This window comes from Podarcis muralis, chromosome 2 (genome assembly GCF_964188315.1).
Source record: "Podarcis muralis chromosome 2, rPodMur119.hap1.1, whole genome shotgun sequence".
NCBI classification, from domain to species: domain Eukaryota; kingdom Metazoa; phylum Chordata; class Lepidosauria; order Squamata; family Lacertidae; genus Podarcis; species Podarcis muralis.
The window spans coordinates 7,292,335-7,314,592 of NC_135656.1; the positions used below are offsets into that span (position 1 = coordinate 7,292,335).

Consider the following 22,258-nt stretch of genomic DNA (forward strand, 5'->3'; position numbering starts at 1 on the left):
TTTTGATCGGCAAGCCCTAGGCGCTGAGGCTTTTACCCACAGCGCCACCCACGTCCCTAATTATTTGCAACCATAATCCGGTCCAAAGGTCCATCTGGAGGTCAAAACGGGTTGCTGGGAGAGGCACTGTTGTGCGCAGGCACGTGCGGCGATTGCCTGATTCTGTGTATGTATGAACAGCGATTGCTGCTCTTGCGCATGCGCGAACAGTGGCAAACCCACCAGTTACTTCCAGGTTTGCCGCGGCCGTGACTTGGAATGACTGTAGGAAGAGGCGGTGGTAAGTAGAGGTTTGACTGTGTTGTTGTTGTTGTTGTTGTTGTTGTTGTTGTTAGATGTTGCTAGACTCCAACTCTCATCATTCCTGACCATTCGCCATGTTCGGTCGGGCTGATGGGAGATGGAGTCCCACAAATTCCCCTTCCCTGCCTCAGCTGTTAGCTATTTCATTGTGACATGAGCTTCTGTAGGCAAAAGTCAGCTTTTCCCAGATATGGGACAGGAGAAGACAGCAGATAAAAGTCCAATAGAAGCCAAGCCAAGGTAAGGATATAAGAAATGGATCTTTGCAACAGGGGTGCCAACTTGAAGAAAATATTGAGGAGGCCCAGGTAAGCCCTGCCCTACATAATTGATCACTCCAATATTTTACGGGGAGGCCAAGACCTCTCGACCCCAGGAGTTGGCTCCTATGTTCTGCACTCATGGGAAGCACTGGCTAGGAGTTTTTAGGCTATAGGTTCCTGCACCTAGTGCAACCATTATCCTGGATAGTTGACATCAGTGTTGAACCTGGGACTTTTCCAATGAGATGGGCCAATGGATGCTTTGTTATCATGTTTGGATTGTGTGTTTGAGTTGGCAAACCCTCCTCTGGAAAGACTGATTTATGGTGCAACTGGTCTGGGAAAATTAATGAGCAGACGCTTAGACTTTATTACATCGGAACAGACTAAAATGGCGCCTGCCGCTCGAGCAGGACTGTTGGATCAGCGTGTTGTGATTTAAGGAGAGCCTTACAAAGTTCACACAGAAGAATAACAATGTTTGGTTTAACTCGCCTGCGGAAACAACTCAGAGGTTATTAAGGGGGGGAAATGATAACAACAAGAAGACTGGAAGATGGGATTTGTGAACATAAAAAGCAGCAGAAATATGAGATGATTGGACCCTCACTGAGCTCGAAACATGGGAACCCCCAACAAAATTTAAAATTTGGCAAAATATTAGGACTACATAATATGTATTGGTATAATTTTGAATAATTAATGTGACATGATTGGATTGTTAAATGGGAAACTTAATAAAAATTATTATAAAAAAAAATAGATGGGCCAATGGATGCATAACAATTAGGCCATAGTTGTTAACCACATATGAAGTCTATGGAATGACAGAATTGGAATATAGCGAGCCTTGTTTATCTCAAGTCATTTCAAGAATATCTTCTTTTGATCCCTCAGTTTCCAAGAAAAAGCATGCTTAATTTCTTTGCAGTCTCAAACCACTTTCTCTTAAGCTACTGCAATCGTCTTTGAAGAACTGGACCCAAAGGGACCCATCAATAACTTGCTCCTGAAATGTGCCAAAGCTATAGAAACAGGATGGGTAAACAAAGCAAGGATATTTTGGGTGTCAACGTTCTACTTTTTCCATTCATGAGGCCTATCCACACATCAATATCCAAATATTGAATCTCCATGTGCCCAGTGCCAATTCCAGGTCTTCTGGGTCCCTTGTGTAAGATAGCCTCAGTAGAGCTCCTGCATGGTTTCCATTCATTAGTTATATTAATAAATATCATAGTTCCCCTAGGCCAGCAGCATCCCAAACGGCAATGCGGTGGAGCTACCTTCATTCATGAGCAGGACCAGAGCACAACAGCCATCTCCCCACTTGTAATTCCCAGCAACTGGGATTCAGAGGCAATATGCGGAGGTACAACATAATTATTGCGGCAAGTAGATGTGAATGAGGCTTTAATAATGTGCTGGTGTGCATATGGCTTAATATCATATCAATATACAGTGGTACCTCGCAAGACAAATGCCTCGCAAGACAAAAAACTCGCTAGACGAAAGGTTTTTTTGTTTTTTGAGCTGCTTCGCAAGACGATTTTCCCTATGGGCTTGCTTCGCAAGACGGAAACGTCTTGCAAGTTTGTTTCCTTTTTCTTAACACCGTTAATACAGTTGCGACTTGGCTTCGAGGAGCAACTCATAGAACGCGGTGTGGTAGCCTTTTTTGAGGTTTTTAAAGACTTTGGTGATTTTTGAAGCTTTTCCAAAGCTTTCCTGACACCGTGCTTCGCAAGACGAAAAAAAATCGCAAGACGACAAAACTCGCGGAACGAATTAATTTCGTCTTGCGAGGCACCACTGTACTTTTACCATTAAAACTTGGGAAAGGCAGGAATTTCATGACAATGGGTCTACTTATTAAAGAATGGATTAGCAGTTTATTGCTTCTGCCATTAATATAATAAGCCGGGTACAAGAGAGGGAGGAGCAGATCATGACAACAGGTCTTTGTGCAAACTAAGGCCACGCCAAGCTCCTGAGTGCTAACTCATTAGGGTTCCCCCCTTGTTTTGGCCGACATAAATAATCTCAGCAATTAGGTAACAAGCAATTATCTGCATCTTCAGCAAGTAGACAGAAAGCACCCTGTGAAAATGCTGCATGCAGCACATCGGTAGATCATGCTGGATCTCTCAGCGGCCTTTGATACAATCAACCATAACATCCTTCTGGACCATCTAGAGGGGCTGGGAGCTGGGGGCACTGTTATACAGTGGTTCCGCTCCTTCCTCCTGGGCCGTGTTCAGAAAGTGGTGGTGGGGAATGAGTGTTCAGACCCCTGGGCCCTCACTTGTGGGGTGCCTCAGGGTTCCATCCTCTCCCCCATGCTTTTTAACATCTATATGAAGCCGCTGGGAGAGATCATCAGGGGGTTTGGGCTGGGTGTTCATCAGTATGCGGACGATACCCAGCTCTACCTCTCTTTCAAATCAGAACCAGTGAAGGCGGTGAAGGTCCTGTGTGAGTGCCTGGAGGCGGTTGGAGGATGGATGGTGGCTAACAGATTGAGGTAGAATCCTGACAAGACAGAAGTACTGTTTTGGGGGGACAGGAGATGGGCAGGTGCAGAGGACTCCCTGGTCCTGAATGGGGTAACTGTGCCCCTGAAGGACCAGGTGCGTAGCCTGGGAGTCATTTTGGACTCACAGCTGTCCATGGAAGCGCAGGTCAATTCTGTATCCAGGGCAGCTGTCTACCAACTCCACCTGGTACGCAGGCTGAGACCCTACCTGCCAGACTGTCTCGCCAGAGTGGTGCATGCTCTAGTTATTTCCCGCTTGGACTACTGCAATGCGCTCTATGTGGGGCTACCTTTGAAGGTGACCCGGAAACTACAACTAATCCAGAATGCGGCAGCTAGACTGGTGACTGGGGGCGGCCGCCGAGACCACATAACACCGGTCTTGAAAGACCTACATTGGCTCCCAGTATGTTTCCGAGCACAATTCAAAGTGTTGGTGTTGACCTTTAAAGCCCTAAACAGCCTCGGCCCAGTATACCTGAAGGAGCATCTCCACCCCCATCGTTCTGCCCGGACGCTGAGTTCCAGCGCCAAGGGCCTTCTGGTGGTTCCCTCATTGCGAGTAGCAAAGCTACAGGGAACCAGGCAGAGGGCCTTCTCGGTAGTGGCGTCCGCCCTGTGGAACGCCCTCCCATCAGATGTCAAAGCGAATAACAACTACCTGACATTCAGAAGACATCTTAAGGGAAGTTTTTAATGTGTGACATTTTAGTGTATTTTTGGTCTCTGTGGAAGCCGCCCAGAGTGGCTGGGGAAACCCAGCCAGATGGGCAGGGTACAAATAATAAATTATTATTATTATTATTATTATTATTATTATTATTATTATTATCATCATCATCATCATCATCATCATCATTTCGATCCAGACCTTTGGAAAACATGTTTGAGGCTGCACATGTGCTGTTAGCATGCCTCGGACCTTGCAGACAGCATCGCCAAAAGAAGAGGGTGGAAGTGATTTGCATACGATTTGCATATGCTACATTTTTGAGAAATAACAACTATGGTTTTCAGGGGTCAGCAGACTTTTTCAGCAGGGGGGTGGTCCACTGTCCCTCAGACCTTGTGGGGGCCCGGACTATATTGTGTGAGGTTTTTTTTGGGGGGGGGATGAACGAATTCCTATGCCCCACAAATAACCCAGAGATGCATTTTAAATAAAAGGACACATTCTACTCATGTAAAAACACACTGATTCCCAGACCATCCACAGGCCGGATTTAGAAGGTGAGTGGGCCAGATCTGGGCCCTGGGCCTTAGTTTGCCTACCCATGGTTTAAATAGTAGCACAGTACACATCACCAGTGCTAATTAGGACTCTGCCAGCAGGCTTACCCAGTGGGGAAGGGAATTAAAACAGGAATGCGGCCCTCCAAATCTCTCTGTCAGGCCCTTGGAACTCTTCCCAAGCTCCACACCCTCTTTTCCCAAGCCACACTTCACACCACCTTGCTTCACATTCTTCTTGAGATTTTTTTTGCCTTGCTGCAAGGGATCCTCGAACTCTTGCTTGCCTGCATGGAGGATAAAGAAGGGTGTCTGAGAGTACGTAGACGTTAGCCTACAGTACAGAGGTATTGTTTGCATTTGCTTACCCCCCCCCCCTTGCCTCTGGCCCTGCCCACCACTGGCATGTGGCCCTCAAAAGGTTGCCTGGGAGGGGATGTGGCCCTTAAGCTGAAAAAGCTTCCCCACTGCTGATTTAAAATTTCCCACAATGCAATGCCTGGAACTTGCCAGGGTGCATTGGTGCCAGGCCCTGACTGAGGGCATCTGGTGCCAATTCTGACCCTGAGAAGGACATTCCATCTACCCACATCGTTCTCGTAGCACAAAGTCCACAGTTAAAGGTGTGTTGGGGGGGGGAGGATACAGCTCCTTGTCAAGGGCACAAAGGACCCTAAGTATGTCTCTTATTTTCAGAAACATGTTTAGAGAGCAAAACAAGACAAAGAATGAAACAAACAAAGCACTTTTTTGAAAAGCAACTTAAAAGACAAGAAGAAAAGGGCAGAGGTGAAGAAAACTGTGGATGTGTGGAAGGAAATATTGCAACTTAGCCTGTGACTGCCGGGTGAACTCTCTCAAGGCAAAAAAAAAAAAAAAAAAAGAGTATTAGGTTGGGAAATGTTAATTTCCCAGGTTACCAGGGAAGAAGGCAGGGTCTGAAACCTCCTCAGGTGGAACAGGCATGGAAAAGCATTAAGTTTCCAAACTCCACCTCCACTTAGAGATCTCTTGCTGTTCTGTAGGCAGATATATATGCACACACATAGACCTGCAGACTGTACCTCCTCATCCATCCAGAATACACAGCACCCACCACTAAGCCAGAGAGTTGAAGCTACTGGTCTCAGCCTCTTCTGTCTTTGCGTCATCCATGATGTGGGAACTCCGCTCCGTGGCCTTCACTCGAGCTGTCCTCGCTGAATTTCTAGCTACGCTGCTCTTCATCTTCTTTGGGCTGGGGGCAGCACTCAACTGGCCTGTGTCCCCACCCAATGTTCTCCAGATCTCACTGGCTTTTGGCTTGGCTATAGCGACCTTGGTCCAGGCTGTGGGTCATGTCAGCGGGGCCCATATTAACCCTGCTGTGACTGTTGCATGCCTCGTAGGCTCCCAGGTCTCCTTCCTGAGGGCCATCTTCTACGTGATGGCGCAGATCCTGGGAGCTGTGACAGGGGCAGCCCTCCTGCATCAAATCACACCACCTCACATCCGAGGAAGCTTGTCCATCAACAGGGTAAGGATTCCAGGACCTGCAAAAGTGGGAGGGATGGAGGATTAAAGCAAGGTGTGTCCATACTAGGATGTTCAAGAAACCCAGATTAGTCTCTTGCATTGCTCTTTTGCTAAAAAGAAATCACGGACCCCAGTTTCTCTCTATTCTCTATTCCTACCTTTCCTCCAAGGAGCTTGGGGCTACCTAGATCAGGCATAGGCAAACTCAGCCCTTCAGATGTTTTGGGACTACAATTCCCATCATCCCTGACCACTGGTCCTGTTAGCTAGGGATGATGGGAGTTGTAGTCCCAAAACATCTGGAGGGCCGAGTTTGCCTATGCCTGACCTAGATGGTCCTCTCCCTTTCCACGTTAGCTTCACAACATCCTTGTGAAGTAACTTAGTCTGAGAGATGGTGACTGGCCTAAGGTCACCCAGTGTGCTTCATGGCTGGGTGGGGATTTGAGCCCAAGTCTTGTGTGTCCTGGGACATGGGTGGCTCTGTGGGTTAAACCACAGAGCCTAGGACTTACCAATCAGAAGGTTGGAAGTTTGAATCCCCATGACGGGGTGAGCTCCCGTTGCTCAGTCCCTGCTCCTGCCAACCTAGCAGTTCGAAAGTGCAAGTAGATAAATAGGTACCGCTCCGGCGGGAAGGTAAACGGCGTTTCCATGCCCTGCTCTGGTTCGCCAGAAGCGGCTTAGTCATGCTGGCCACATGGCCCGGAAGCTGTACGCCGGCTCTCTTGGCCAATTAAGCGAGATGAGCGTTGCAACCCCAGAGTCGGTCATGACTGGACCTAATGGTCAGGGGTCCCTTTACCTTTACCTTTACCTTGTGTGTCCTAGACCTGTCCAACACCTTACGTTACCAAACTGGCCCACTGCTGACATCCTTCAGTACAATCCAGGATTGTGGAAGACAAATTGCAATAAGACTCCTGTTCTGATCCATAGCAGTGACAGCTAGACTTTGTTGTAGGCTGTTATAAGCAAAAAAAAAAAAAAAAAAAAAAAATTTGCAGGGGAGGGGGCTCCCAATTTAGTTTGATTATACACCTGTATAGGTTAGGCCAGTGCTTCCCAAACTTCAGTCTCCTGCTGTTTCTTGACTACAATTCCCATCATCCTTGACCACTGGCCTTACTAGCTAGGGATGATGGGAGTTGTAGTCCAAAAACCTCTGGAGACCCAAGTTTGGGAAACACTGGATTAGGCAATTGTTCTGGGTTTAAAAAGATTCAGACAGAACTATCAATGGTGAGTGCAAATTAAAAGAAGCTAGATTATCACAAACCACTTAAAACTACAGCTTAAGAGGCACATTTACCTGTTGTGTGTTGTTGCCATTAAAACAGAAATAAAGGGGAAAACTAGCTTTTCCAGTACCTTACTAACAGGGAAAGGGAGAAGAGCAGCAGCAAACTAAACAGGTGAGAAAGCACAAAGGAAGGAGTTTGGAAGCTGAAAGGTGGTGGACTATTGAGGCATGGGATGAGGTTAGAGATTCACAGGTTGAGGAAAGGAATTGACCTTGTCGCATCCTTGACTTGGTATATGATGGGTTTGAATCAGTTTGTTTTGGCTCACACAAAGGGCTTCTCAAGGCTAATGCTTATTTTGGGTGTGTTCTGCAACATGTTCTTGACACAATAATAGTGTGTGGATTGATTCTGCTTTGTTAGTTCATCTGTGATGCTTCCCAGCGTAACCGCATTACAGTGGTAACTTGGGTTACATACGCTTCAGGTTACAGACTGCACTAACCCAGAAATAGTACCTTGGGTTAAGAACTTTGCTTCAGGATGAGAACAGAAATCACGCTGCGGCAGTGCAGCAGCCCCATTAGCTAAAGTGGTGCTTCAGGTTAAGAACAGTTTCAGGTTAAGAATGGACCTCCAGAACGAATTAAGTACGTAACCAGAGGTACCACTGTATTGCTGCCCAGTGGATTGATATCACAGTAACGGGGGGGGGGGGGGGGCAGAGTCTTTGTGTTATGAAAAGATAGGGGGTTTCAATGGGAAGTTACAGGATGTGCACCCTTTAGAAATGAAGCAGTGTGAGCACCCCAAAACTTTTGCAGGTACAAACAATATTGAAAGGGTGTATGTGTTTGACTGCTCCAATAGCATCATGAGCGCAAATAATGATGAATGTGCAAAAAAAAAAGGTTGTCTAGAGGGGCCCTAAACTGGGGTGTTCCCCAGCTTTGGAGAGAGAAAATTTCTATTTAATCTGAACTAATTTGATTTAACCATATGTACATTCAAATGTTTTCAAAAAGTTTAACAATCCAATTATCGACTTATCCTTGTTATATTTTGCAGAGTACTAACCTAGGGGCCATCTCAGTGTTGCAAGTCATGTGCGAATTGCTCACAGTGTGAAATCATCTTCTTTTGAAAAACGTCCAAAACTTTAGAGTTGCCTAGCACAAACCCCCTCCCTGCATCTCCTTGTCTGAAAATCGCAGGTTCCATCCATTCTGCCAGCAAACTCCATGCTACTACCAAAAAATGATTTTGTGGTGCATTTGTTGACTTCCACTTTGTCAACAAATTGCCTGAGATTTCAGGCAATGAGGTGATGTTTATTTGAGCCTGTAAGCAGACCTTTTGAGCTAAATATTGTTTTCTGTTCACAGCCCTAATCATTATCAACATACCGATTTTACTCAACCCAGTCATAAAATCAGGACGCTTACATACTTATAATTATGTTCAGTTAGGTTCTAGAGCTGCTAAATGCACATCCATCCAGTTGTCATAATGAGCATTCTTCGAGAATGATTATGACTCTCAGTGTTATAGTTTTTTGGCATTAGTCAGGAGATAGCTCATGATACTACTGTGCGAGGTAGCTTATTAAAGTTTACTTCAGGGGTCAGCAACCCTTTTCAGCCAGGCCGGACTATATTCTGGGAGAAAAAATGAACGAATTCCTATGCCCCACAAATAACCCAGAGATGCATTTTAAATAAAAGGATACATTCTACTCATGCAAAAACATGCTGATTGCTGGACCGTCCATGGGCCAGATTTAGAAGGTGATTTGGCCAGATCCGGGCCTTAGGTTGCCTGCCCCTGGTTTACTTATTTGTTCTGCTAGAACAAATAGCATGCTTTTGTTGACAGTTCCCTTTTGGTCAAACTGCACTTTGTAGAGCTTTAGCACAAAGGTAGAAGATAGATGGAATGACGCAGTAAGAGCCAATGTGGTACTCTCCAAACATTTGGGATTACAACTCCCATCAACCCTAGCCAGCACAGCCGATGATCAGGGATGATGGGAGTTGTAGTCCACCAATATCTGGAGGGCTCTACACTGGCTACTCCGAGGGGGGCGAGGAAACATGAATTCTCCAGGAAACAAATTAGGGGAGGGGGAAGCTGAGGTAGTGTGAATAAGGATAACTGCTCCAGACATAATGGTATTAGGTATAATAAATCTAGTACCCACCATTCTCTTCTGAACTCAATGTTCTCATTGGGAACCACATTAATGGTAAATAGCTAGGTTTGAAAGGCATGAAATTTTGGGAATTCTTCCAGAAGCTGTCAAGTTGCCATAAAGCCATATGTGCTGGAACATTCACAGGATTACCACAACCTCTTGGATGATGCAGTGCTCTGGGATCCTTTCCCTTCTCTCCATGGACTCAGTTCTGATTCTTATCACTCAGTTTACTTCCCTAGTGAGCTACTGACTGAGTCACATCAGGCATCACCACTGGACAAGGAGGAAAACAATTTCTTTGACAGCATGAATTGCCATACATCTTCTGTAGGGCTGTTGTGTGTGTTCCATGATTCCCAGAGTGTGCTACAGAATGCAAGTGTTGTCATTAGAGCATCAGATTCTGCACTTCGACATTAATGTACAATGTTTCATTACAGTGGTACCTCGGGTTACAGACACTTCAGGTTACAGACTCCGCTAACCCAGAAATAGTACCTCGGGTTAAGAACTTTGCTTCAGGATGAGAACAGAAATCATGCGGCAGTGGTACAGCGGCAGCAGGAGGCCCCATTAGCTAAAGTGGTACCTCAAGTTAAGAACAGTTTCAGGTTAAGAACGGACCTCCGGAACGAATTAAGTTCTTAACCCGAGGTACCACTGTATTTCTAAGTAAAGCAAGACTCTATGCTTCAAAGAGAAGCTTGGGCAATGACTGAGAGATCTCATATGTTTGGGATAGGGAGCTCTTCCTCACCCCATCCCACTTCCTTGCCAGCAGGACATAGCTGTCAAGTGTCCCTTATTTGAAGGGACAGCCCCTTATTCCAGCGCCATGTCCCGCTGATGTCCCTTATTGATGGATGTCCTTTAAATGTCCCTTAAATGATGTCCCTTAAATTTCAAAGGAAGCAGCTCCTCTCCCTCCCTCCCTGCTGGCCAGGGAGGAGGGAGGCTCCAACTGTGTTGCTTGGCTGTGTTGCTCACCCAATAAGAAGTCTAAGAACGACTGGGGGGGTGGAGCTTGCATGCCTTGCATGTGGCTAGTTAATGCAAGCTGAGGGGGTCTTTGAATGCTTGACGCCATTTTGTTGCACGTGCTGCTGCAAACTTTGCAGTGCTAAGCCAGGCCAGAGAGCCATCTTAAATTGAGGCTGCATAGGCCTTGTGGTGCATGTGATTCAGATTCTATTCAGTTGAACCTCCGGTTACAAAATTGGTTGGACAGTGTTCTCAAAGCTACCCAGCATGAGTTTGACCAGACTGCAGGAGGACAGGAAGACTGGAGTGCCTGGAACAGGTGAGGCTGCAGGTCCCTTATTTTGGCTGCTGGTCCATTATTTTCAAGGCTGCTGGTCCCTTATTTTCAAATCTGTAAGTTGACAGCTATGCAGCAGGATAATAAATTACACAAATGGTGTAGTTTTAGAGTGACCTCAGTGTGGAATGCTAGCTTGCAGGAGTGCTCCTGTGAGCCACACCCAGAACAATCATGTGGAAAGAACTTGAACCACCCGTAGACACAATTTGCGATCTACAAAGATGAATGCAGTCAACCAGTCATGTATGGTGGTGCACCAGAGCCTCAATAAATCTGTTTTTGCTCCTTGATTTGGGCTGCCCAAGAACAGAGAGGTTGTCTACTACTGGTCAAGCCACAGCATCTCTCCAGAAGAATACAGTTAGGCAGGTCTGAGCTTTAGCTGTGCCTTTTTCAAGCTAGGCATAAGCATATCAGGAATCTGTGCAGTCATGTATTCAAAATTTCAATAGTGAAGCATGTTTATATTTATTGTGTCCAGCAGGGCAAGTGCGTCACAGATGAAAATCTTTGCTGTTGCCAGAATGCCAGTGGCATTGCAAATCATTCTCTTCCCCACCTGCCCACAACTTACATAAGATTAAGGCAAATCAAAATGCCATTGTAGTTGCAAAAGAGGCAAATAATAGAGATGTTATCTTTGTGCTCATTCAAGGTTGTCAACAGATAACTATTGCAGAGACCTTGTGCCAAAGTGGAAACAAAGGTTCACCCAAGTGCACACACACACACACACACACACACACATTTATCACTATTTGCTAAAAATATATATCCCATAATCAGTTGCATTGCTCACACTCATAACTGCCCTCTGTGACACAGTCACATAGCCAAATGCTAGTAGTTATGCCACCTTCCCCTTCAGTGTGTGATACAATGGCAAGAATCTTCAAGGAAGTGCTTAATTTTCTTCTATTTTTTTCAGGTACACAATAATACAACATCAGGTCAGGCGGTCACCATGGAACTGTTCCTCACCTTCCAGTTGGTCCTGTGCATTTTTGCCTCAACTGATGACCGCAGGAGCGATAACCTGGGATCCCCAGCCTTGTCCATTGGTTTCTCTGTTGTCCTGGGTCACCTGCTTGGGGTGCGTATCTCTTATTGACAACTGTTGAGTATGCATGGATGGAAATACTGACAGCAGGGCATGTGTTCCCTGTGTTTAAGAGGGTGCAATACACCCATCTTAGCTTCCCAGGGCTGGGAGATCAGGAGAAAAGGTTGATGGTGGGACTGCACCAAATATGCATGAGTTTCCATTTTTCATCCGAATCCACCTGTTTTGGTTGGGTAGAAATTTCTCCTGACACCCACTTCAAATGTTCAAATATACATCTCTTTAAAAATAAATCCTCTTCAACACTGCTGTTTCCTCTGGGCTGCTGAAACTTCAGTGCCATTCTCTACCCCCACCCCTTTGCTGCTTCCACCTCCTTGGATAATAATAATAATAATAATAATAATAATAATAATAATAATAATAATTTATTTATACCCCACCCATCTGGCTGGGTTTCCCCAGCCACTCTGGGCGGCTTCCAACAAAACACTAAAATACAATAACCTATTAAACATTAAAAGCTTCCCTAAACAGGGCTGCCTTCAGATGTCTTCTAAAAGTTTGGTAGTTATTTTTCTCTTTGACATGGTGGGAGGGCGTTCCACTACTGAGAAGGCCCTCTTCCTGGTTCCCTGTAACTTGGCTTCTTGCAGCTTCTTGCAGTGAGGGAACTGCCAGAAGTTCCTCGGTGCTGGACCTCAGTGTCCAGGCAGAACGATGGAGGCGGAGACGCTCCTTCAGGTATACTGGACTGAGGCCGTTTAGGGATTAATAGCATTGCACATCCCAACCAATCAGAGATCACATCTTGAACAAGATGACATCATCTTTATATGTATATATAATTTTTATTAGATTTTCTAATTTACATCTCAAAATAGTCATTTAAACAACCTTAAATCAAGGACTTCCCTTCTTCTCTATCCATGGTTCATTTTGCATACCACACATCCCTGCATATGTTACATGAACTAAACCATTCAGTAATCCATCGTTACAGCCATCAAAACTTATTTACACTGTTGAACTTATCTTAATGCTACCAGCACTTTTAATTAAACAAAATTTTCACCCATATATTCAGTAAACACCATCAACTGGTACCTAGTCAGACTTGGCTAGAAGGCATGGGGGCGAGTTAAATGAATGTGTGAATATTTTCACAAGGACACACAAACACATTTCCCAAAAGGTAGGATGCAAGGCATTATTATATTTATTTTTACTGCAGCCCAAAATATGTTCATATGAAATGGTGTTGACTCAGCCCTGGTTTAGCAGGTAATCATTTTCATTTTCATCATTTTCTTCAGAAGTAAATAACTGGGTGAGTTTTAGGCAATGAGTACCATTAGCTGAAGCACTGCTCAAGGACTTCTTCTTGCTCAATGGGACTTCCCCCCACTCTCCTCTTCCTACATCCCTCAAACTGACCAGGGGGTCAGGAGAACCTCCGGAATATGGGAGGGGAGAGGGGAGATTGCTCCAATGGCAAGCCCAAAAGCTTGCCCTGATTGAATGATTGCTTTAGTGCAAGGTTGAATTTCTTCCCAAAATTATTCTTGTTTTACGGATAGAAAAATGAGCCACAGAGAAATGAAAAGCCTAGTGGATAAAAGCTTCCGAAACAAAATGTCACAATAGCATAGTTGTTGGCCTAATGTTAGCATTAAGATAGAAAAGGAGTAAGTTGAGCATTTCTTAGTGAAACAACTTTCCATTGAAAATTCTGGTAATAATAATAGCAAGCAGCTTCTACTCAGAAGACTGGATTTTGAGGTCCTCAAAGACACAGACTTCCACCACAGGCCCAACTAGCATACAGTGTCTGGGGAAGCAATAAAATATTCCCCGCTTCTTTGAGTATATCTTAATCTATGAATGGCTCCCAGCTCTCTGTCTTGATTGGCTAGAACTGGAAAGCAGGGTGGCGAGATCCTGGAAATTCTACAAGCAAGGACTCTATTGCCCTCTTAAATAGTCCCCCCCCCCATCTTTGCCCCTCTGCCTTTGGGCTGCTTCCTCAGATATTTGCTACTAACTCATGATGCGGGTGGCGCTGTGGGTTAAACCACAGAGCCTAGGACTTGCGGATCAGAAGGTCGCGGTTCGAATCCCCGCGACGGGGTGAGCTCCCATTGCTCTGTCCCTGCTCCTGCCAACCTAGCAGTTCGAAAGCACGTCAAAGCGCAAGTAGATAAATAAGTACCGCTCCAGCGGGAAGGTAAACAGGGTTTCCGTGCACTGCTCTGGCTCGCCAGAAGTGGCTTAGTCATGCTGGCCACATGACCCGGAAGCTGTACCACGGCTCCCTCGGCCAATAAAGCGAGATGAGTGTCACAACCCCAGAGTCGGCCATGACTGGACCTAATGGTCAGGGGTCCCTTTACCTTTACCATGACAGCTTGACTGCAATAAGGTTTTTTCCATGTGATATGTGACTCTCATGTGAACTAGTGACTATTAACAGGCCTGCTGTCACTCATTCACAGTGAGATTGTGTACATGTTTGCTCAGAAGGAAGTCCCATTGTGTTTAATGGGGCTTAAAGGTAAAGGTAAAGGGACCCCTGACAATTAAGTCCAGTCGCGAACGACTCTGGGATTGCAGTGCTCATCTCGCTTTACTGGCCGAGGGAGCCGACGTTTGTCCAAAGACAGTTTTTCCACATCATGTGGCCAGCATGACTAAGCCGCTTCTGGCGAAACCAGAGTAGTGCACGGAAACGCTGTTTACCTTCCCGCCGGAGTGGTACCTATTTATCTACTTGCACTTTGACGTGCTTTCGAACTGCTAGATTGGCAGGAGCAGGGACCGAACAACGGGAGCTCACCCCATTGCGGGGATTCGTACCACTGACCTTTCGATCAGCAAGCCCAAGCAGCACAGTGGTTTAACCCACAGCGCCACCCGCATCCCTTTAATGGGGCTTAATCCCAGGTAAATATGAACAAAATTGCAATCTAAGAATGCTCTATCCAGCTCCTAAGCCTTGGGGTGAGTCAAATACAAACCATAGGCCACATCTTAGCCACTCCTTAGCACCAGAGGTATTGAAGCACTGCACTACATAAGGCATCATATGTTGTTCTCGCTGAAGAGCTAGAGATAGTTCAAGAATTCTTCTGAAAGCCATGACCAAGCTCCTTAATCCAAAGGAGTACATGCTCTGCCATTAGCAACAATCTCTTATGACAGTACAGCCACGCTTAATTCCACTTGCATTCTTTAAAGCCACGAGGCCAAACTTCACATGTAATGAAGATCTATTAGTGGGTTTATCAACTTTTTAAAAATGAATCAATCTTGGTCTAAGGCTCCATCCCTAGTTACCTGGGAGCACACCCTACAGAATTCAACAGGACTTACTTCTGAGTATATATGTGGTTAGGATTGCACTATAAATCTCCCCTAACCCACTAGCTGTTTTCTCTTGGGGGGGGGATAAGGCCTCAAGATTGACCTTGGATCTGTGTGTTTATTATTATTATTATTATTAGTAGTAGTAGTAGTAGTATTCTGTTTCTAAGTCACGTTGTGGTCTCTCAGCTTCAGCCTGTGTTTCAGATTCCAAACCACTCTATATAAGGTGAAGCTCTTTATTCCCCATTCATTAGGACGGAGTATATTAAAATGGATAGAACTTTTCCACCTTTTGGCCAAAGTGGATGAAATTTACAGGCATGGGAGCTCCTCCAAAGTGGATTAGGGCTGACAAATTGCAGAAAACTAAATCCAGAGGGTTTTATGGGGGAAGTAGTTCGAAAGCACGTCAAAGTGCAAGTAGATAAATAGGTACCACTCCGGCGGGAAGGTAAACGGTGTTTCCGTGCACTGCTCTGGTTCGCTAGAATCGGCTTAGTCATGCTGGCCACATGACCCGGAAGCTGTACGCCGGCTCCCTCGGCCAGTAAAGCGAGATGAGAGCCACAACCCCAGAGTCGGCCACGACTGGACCTAATGGTCAGGGGTACCTTTACCTAGAAGATTTTTACTTTCCTCCATAACTCACATTAGTTTCATATTTTGCATGGAGTGTGGAAGAAGAGGGCTTTGTCTCTTGCTCTTTCTTACCTTAAAACAGGCATAAGCAAATTCCAGCCCTCCAGATGTTTGGGACTACAATTCCCATCATTCCTGACCACTGGTCCTGTTAGCTAGGGATGATGGGAATTGTAGTCCCAAACATTTGGAGGGCTGGAGTTTACCTATGCCTGCCTTAAAAGAATTAAGAGGCAAAGTAGTGTGCATTCTTGCCTGTATATTTCTAAAAACTTCACAGCTTCACAGCTTCACACCTTACTTTCCACTATCAGGAAGATCTTCCAACATGAGGTTGTCTAGAACCAGTGGACGTTGGCCAATTAAGGCAAATGGGGTGTTGGCCACAAGCCTCTGTCTGCCTTCAGCTATCCCCCCCTCTGTCTGCCTTCTAATTTATATTCAGTACAGGGGATGGTGCCTGCTGTGAGCTTCCTCTTCCTAATCCTCAGTGTTGCCATGATGGAACTCAGTAATGAGGAGGATGGGTGCAAAGTTAAATTTAATTGGTTCAGCCTGCCATGGTCTTTTTGTCTCCTACCCTACCAGTCCCAATGATCACTAGTCACCATGGTCTAGGATATGGACTGTGGGGCTCTGAAAACTTCTGGCTTGTTGTTCCTTAATGAAGAGCAACTTAGAATTTTTGTTTTTTTAAAAGCAAACTTTTAGTTTTTAAAAAATTATCTGCTGCTGTGCATTCACAAAATAATTAACAACAACAACACAGACATCTTCAGAAACTCCACTGGGAATATTCTGGGCAGCCTTACTTCTTGCAGAGAAAGTAAGACCTAGAGAAAATAAGAAAGGGTGAAAAACCTCACATCACCCCAATTTCCTTCTTTATAGGGACTCCACATACAACTGATGCACACCCTTAAAAAAAAGATGCTAAAGCTGATGATAGATTCCCTCCAGACATTAAAGGAAAATGTCAGAAGAGCTAACCACAGATATATAACATATTTACACCCTGCCCTTCCTCCAGTTCGCCCAGTTCTTTCTGTCTCAGCCACTTTCATCCTCACATTGATCCTGTGAAGTGCGTTAGGCTGGGGGACAGTCACTGACCCAAGGTCACCCAGTGGACTTCATGGGTGAGCGCAGATTTGAACCTGCATCTGCCCACTCTAACCACTACACCACCACCCTTTCACCATGTGTTGTTTGACCTTCCAAAGAGTGATTGCGAAAGTATCCTTGAACAACTAATAATAGAAAATCCAAGCTTTCACCCAGGTGTCATGTTTTTTTAATTATTATTTCATAAAATGTATACACCACTTGATTATTAAAAAAGGACCTCAAAGTGGTTTACCAAAAGATAAAACAATAAAATCAAGGGGGGGGGGTGGACGGGACACACGACTCAAGCATCCTTTATTTGGTGAAGCTCTTTCAGAAAATGTTTCCCTTATCAGGTGACCTTTAAAAGTCACACACTAAAGAGTTGCACTAATTCTCCGGGAAAGACCCATAGAAACAGTCCCGTATACTCACAGCGTTGAGGAAGCACTGTGAGATGAATAAGCATTTTCCGCAGTCCTTCTGTACCATTTACAGCCCACATGGCTCTGTAGTAAGAAGCATTTGGTGAGACAGAAATAATGTACTTATCTGAGGCCCCCAGGCATGCCCTAGGCCCTGTTCTCCTGCCTGATGGCTGCCACTGGATGCCCAAGAAACATGGGAAAGGGCTGATGACCAGATGATACTTGGGGGTCTTGGGAAACTGATAAAATATAATGACCCTTGATGTTTCCACAAGAACAGTCTCAATATTTTTGGCATCATTTATTTCCCCCTCTTTAACTCAACAAGTCACTACCCACATACAGGTAATGTTTTGACTCCAACACTAATATCCATGGCAATAAATGCTTTTCTTCCCCCCCCCCCCCTAGATCTACTACACTGGCTGCTCCATGAACCCTGCTAGATCTTTCGGTCCTGCTGTGATTGTGGGTGAATTTGACAACCACTGGGTAAGACTCCTAATGGATTGTGCCCAGTAGTGGTGGTGGAGCAGAACTTCGGAGCTATCTAGCATCACTGCTGTTTACCTGGATGGGGCTGAGCTGGGGCAGTGACCAGCAAGGTCAGGGCCACATGAGTGCACCAGTGAGAGGGTCAGGTGGGTGGAGGGGGTCCTGCCACTGTACCTGCATGGCCCCAACCTCCCCACAACTCTGCCCATCCCCACTGAGATAAGTATAATGCTGGTGTTAGGATGACAGTTCTATTGCTCTGCCCCAGCACACATTTCACTGCTGCCTATAGCATACCTATGGCTGATAGAGGTGAGTGTGAGGAGAAGGTGGAGGGAATGATGGAGGTTCTTATACATGGAGCCAGCCTTGCATTCATACATGTTCACAGCAGACAAGATTGCATCCCCTCCTGTTCTGAGAGATATGGCTTTTGGGAGACATAGAGAAACAGGATGTACGAGAGCTGGGAAACAGCAAGCCTAGCAACTCAAAACAACATTTTGGGAATCTCCAAAATGCAAAACAGCAACAAAACAGGGTCAGTGTTTTCACAGGCACATGTACCAGTAATTGGAACCATCCCTGGTAAAATACAGACCATTGAAGCATATGCAAGACCAACCCAAGGCCTGGGCCAGATGAGATGCTTATGGCCATGTGGATTTCCCTACTTTTCAGGGATCAGAAAGCCTGTTGGCTAAGGAAGACTATTATGTGGATACAAGAGCTGCCAACTGAAAGAAAGATGTAGTGATTGGCAACAAGAACCATAGGCAAGTTTTTATTTGGTGATCACTTGTAGCCAAGTAAGATTGTCTTCCATTGGTTGAATTGGTTTAAAGCCAGAAAAGGCTTAAGTGGCTTGTTCTTTGTGACTCGGCAGTAGATTAAAAGCCCCATTCTGGTTCTAGTTAACACCTGAATGAGTTCTTCAGATTCTGGTTTTAGCCAGCTTTAGGGTAGTTTTTCCATTGGATCTTTCTTTCGTCTATTTTTTTAATATGGAGACAACTTAACATTTGTGTTCAATGAGGTGAAAGAATGAAGGAAGTAAAAGCTATTAGCAAGTTTGGCAGATATCCATTGATTCTTTAACTTCCCACATATTGGGCCAAACCAAAAACACATGTGATAAGGCTTTATTATTATTATTATTATTATAGTAGTTATGAAGCGTCCCTGAGCTGCCCTGTTGTAACAAAGAAGGCTGCCATTCACCGAACTACTTGGATTCTTGAGAGCAGGGCAGAGAGGAGGGCCCAGAGATAAAATGAGGCAGTAATTATAGCTCAGTAACAACAGCTATAACTGCTTAGCATCAAATGCTAAGCAGGTTCAACAGTGGCAAATAGCTGGATATGGGACAATAGAGGGTCATTGCCTTTGATCTGTTATAGGCAACACTTTCTTGATTTCTTAGGGGAAGAACTGTATTATTATTTTTTATAAAATGTTTATTAAGTTTTTTTAAAAAATAATACAGTAAAAATGAAAAAGAAAAAAGAAAAATACACACATATTTTCTATTACTTATTTTCCTTTAACTTATTTCCCGGACCTCCTCATACCTCCCTTTTTTGTATTCCACTTCAATTTATTGGTTCAGCAAATCCTTACCATTAGATTTTAACCCATTTATAACCCTTTTTTCATATTCTCTCAGAGCATTACAGCTGGAAACCCCTTAATTACTATCCAACATCATTCTATCATTCATTAATTTTACAATATTTCTGTAGATAGTCTTTAAATTTCTTCCAATCTTCTTCCACCGACTCTTCTCCCTGGTCTCGGATTCTGCCAGTCATTTCTGCCAAAGAACTGTAACTCGGAGACAGAGTTTTGCAACTCTGCAAAAGTTCTGCAACTTTTGCTTGCAGAAAGTACCAGGTTCAATCACCAAGCAGAAGAGAGGACATGAGCTCAACAGAAGTTGGGGGTGGAAAGAGTTGGTTAATGCAGATGGGGTTGGGAAGAGGAAGTGGTCCAGAACAGCAAGGAGAAAGACAGAGGGAGGAATCTGAAAGGAGCAGGACAACTGGGAGAGAAAAGGAGTGGAGGGGGAAGCTGCAAGTGACCAGGAGCTGCAGACGTGAAGAACTGCACATGAAACTGGAATGGCCAACTAAATATTTGGCCAAAAGCTATTTGGTAATCTTGAGTTTTCCAGCTGCGCCGACACACCCATACATCTTTCCCCCTAATTACATTAATTTCAATATATTGGGAAAAAACTTTAATGCCCTATTGTGGGAAACCTTGAACTAGAATTGTGAGGTCTAATAGGGGAGGAGCTATCTTCTATACTACACTTAATCTTAGCCAAAAGGCTGAGAAGCAATGCTACCTTCTATAAATGGTTTGGTACCAGAATTTATCCAAGAATCTTCATCCTGGTCAACCATCAACCTTGTATCTCTCTCATTCTCTCCTTTCCTCCCTCAGGTCTTCTGGCTGGGTCCAATGGCTGGAGCAGTGGTGGCTTCCTTGCTCTACCACTATGCTCTCTTCCCCCATGCAAAGACCCTCTCGGAGCGGCTAGCAATCTTCAAAGGCTACGAGCCGGAAGAAGACTGGGAGGAGCGTGATGTTCGCAGGAGGCAATCGATGGAGCTCCACTCCCCACAGACCCTGCCTCGAAGTGTGATGGAGAAAGTCTAGGCCAACCCCGACGAACAGTGAAAGGAGCAGGCTATAGCTAGCTACATCCACTGGTGTTTTCTTCTGGCTCAAACGTGCATTCATCTTCATGTTGTCAATGCACAATGAATATCTCCCCTGGGAGCAGAATGGTCATCTGTGATGGGCCACCCGTGGAGCTTAAATCTTTAGCTCAGGCTGTAAGAGAAGTGCCCATTGCTCTGAAAGATTCTCCCGAGGAGATTTAAGATCCACTTATTGATCAGTGGAAACCATCACATGCCACCACCTTGTGCATCCTGACAAATTAATGAAAGAACATTGTTTTTTCTTCTTCCATGAGTCTAGTTATCTAAACTTCATGTGGATCTCTAGAATTTGGGTCAAAGAGTCATTGACCATGACGGTCCAGCTATACAAAATGGTTTCTGGGCATTTCCCTTGAAGAAATAACAGCCACAACTTTTAGAGTTCTCACGTTGGCATTCTGAGTGATGAACTGCTAAAAAGCAAGGGCAAAATTTGCATTATTGATCCTAAGCATGATTACCCAAGTGCAAGTCATGATCTATTCAGTGGGACTTACTTCCAAGTGATCATGATTACAATAAGCCCTGTTAGACAAATTGGGACTTTCTTCTGAATAAGCGTGCTTAGAATTGCACCACTAATCTTGCAGACATCAGCCAAATCCTTTAGCTTCCCTGCAAAGTTCTTACTCTGCAAAGAGCAAGTCGTTCTTTTGTGAGGGTTTGAGCACTTATTAAAATGCATGCGAGTGTATTAAATGAAAGCAGAATGACTGTCCAGAAAATAATTAGGATAAGCCCATGCCTATTGATCAAAGCCACACACAGTGTTCTCAATATGTGTTCGTAGCCAACCCTGATTTTACCCTTCTTGTATCACAGAGTTAACTTTTTCCACTTTTCTTTCTTAACCCTCTTACCTCCACTTCCACTGGCACACTCAAATTGTGGAATGGCACACTTGGCAAGGACCAAAGAGAAGAACCAGCCCCAACTAGATTACACACCTTCCTCTGCCCACCTCCATTTTTCTGTGCATGCATATTAGCCGTTGAGAAAGTTTTATAGTCTTATACATGTCCTTTATCATCACTAATCACTGTGACTTCTGCATAGCCAAACAGATCAACCTATTGCTTTCAGCATTTTTCTGAATGTTGGGGAGGTGTGCGTGTTTAGACTGTGTGGTGTGTATGTTGCCTTTAAAATGCTTTGATGAATGTTACTTACTTGTGCTGCTAAGCAAATGTGATCCTCTTCCTCATAGTTTTGGGGTACCTTTTCATACCATGATCTGGTTTTTGTAAACTACATCTTCTTGTGTTTGGCACAGCACACCCTAGATTCTGCTGGGTCATATGCTTGTGCACAACCTTACTTGACAACCTAATGTAAACTTTGCCTTAACAGGGCAAAGATGTTGAATGGATCAGTACCTGTCAAATAAAACAGAAGCTAAAAAGCATCAACCTGAAAATATTTACTTCCCGTATTGCCACACTAGTTCCTTTTGCTTTTCCCCCAACCCCAGATACATTGGTACCTCGGCTTAAGTACTTATATCGTACCGGAGGTCCATTCTTAACCTGAAACTGTTCTTAACCTGAAGCACCACTTTAGCTAATGGGGCCTTCTACTGAGCACGATTTCTGTTCTCATCCTGAAGCAAAGTTCTTAACCTGAGGAACTATTTCTGGGTTAGTGGAGTCTGTAACCTGAAGCATATGTAACCCAAGGTACCACTGTACTGCTTTTCATTTTTTAAAAATGCATTTTGTAGAAAGCAGCAGTGCCATGATATAAGAAAATACAAGAGTACAGCCCGATTGATCAAGAGATTGTGCTGTAATCAGTGCAGGGGTGTAAGAAGGGGGGCAGT

General features: G+C 44.7%; 1 protein-coding gene across 1 annotated transcript; it reads left to right on the forward strand.

The window, feature by feature from the left end:
• The first annotated feature begins 5,452 nt into the window (after positions 1-5,452).
• LOC114593013 (aquaporin-2-like) lies at positions 5,453-20,371 on the forward strand. The gene is made up of 4 exons (XM_028721476.2): positions 5,453-5,848; positions 11,538-11,702; positions 17,624-17,704; positions 20,156-20,371. Exons 1-4 carry the CDS (start codon positions 5,486-5,488, stop codon positions 20,369-20,371), a joined length of 825 nt encoding a protein of 274 aa, XP_028577309.2. The 5' UTR covers positions 5,453-5,485.
• The last annotated feature ends 1,887 nt before the right edge of the window (positions 20,372-22,258 follow it).

Excerpts from the sequence above, each read along its gene's own strand:
- LOC114593013 (XM_028721476.2), top strand. The coding sequence starts at position 5,486 with ATGATGTGGGAACTCCGCTCCGTGGCCTTCACTCGAGCTGTCCTCGCT. Across the intron at positions 11,703-17,623 it reads TCCTGGGTCACCTGCTTGGG|ATCTACTACACTGGCTGCTC; the intron begins GTGCGTATCTCT and ends CCCCCCCCCTAG. Across the intron at positions 17,705-20,155 it reads GTGAATTTGACAACCACTGG|GTCTTCTGGCTGGGTCCAAT; the intron begins GTAAGACTCCTA and ends TTCCTCCCTCAG.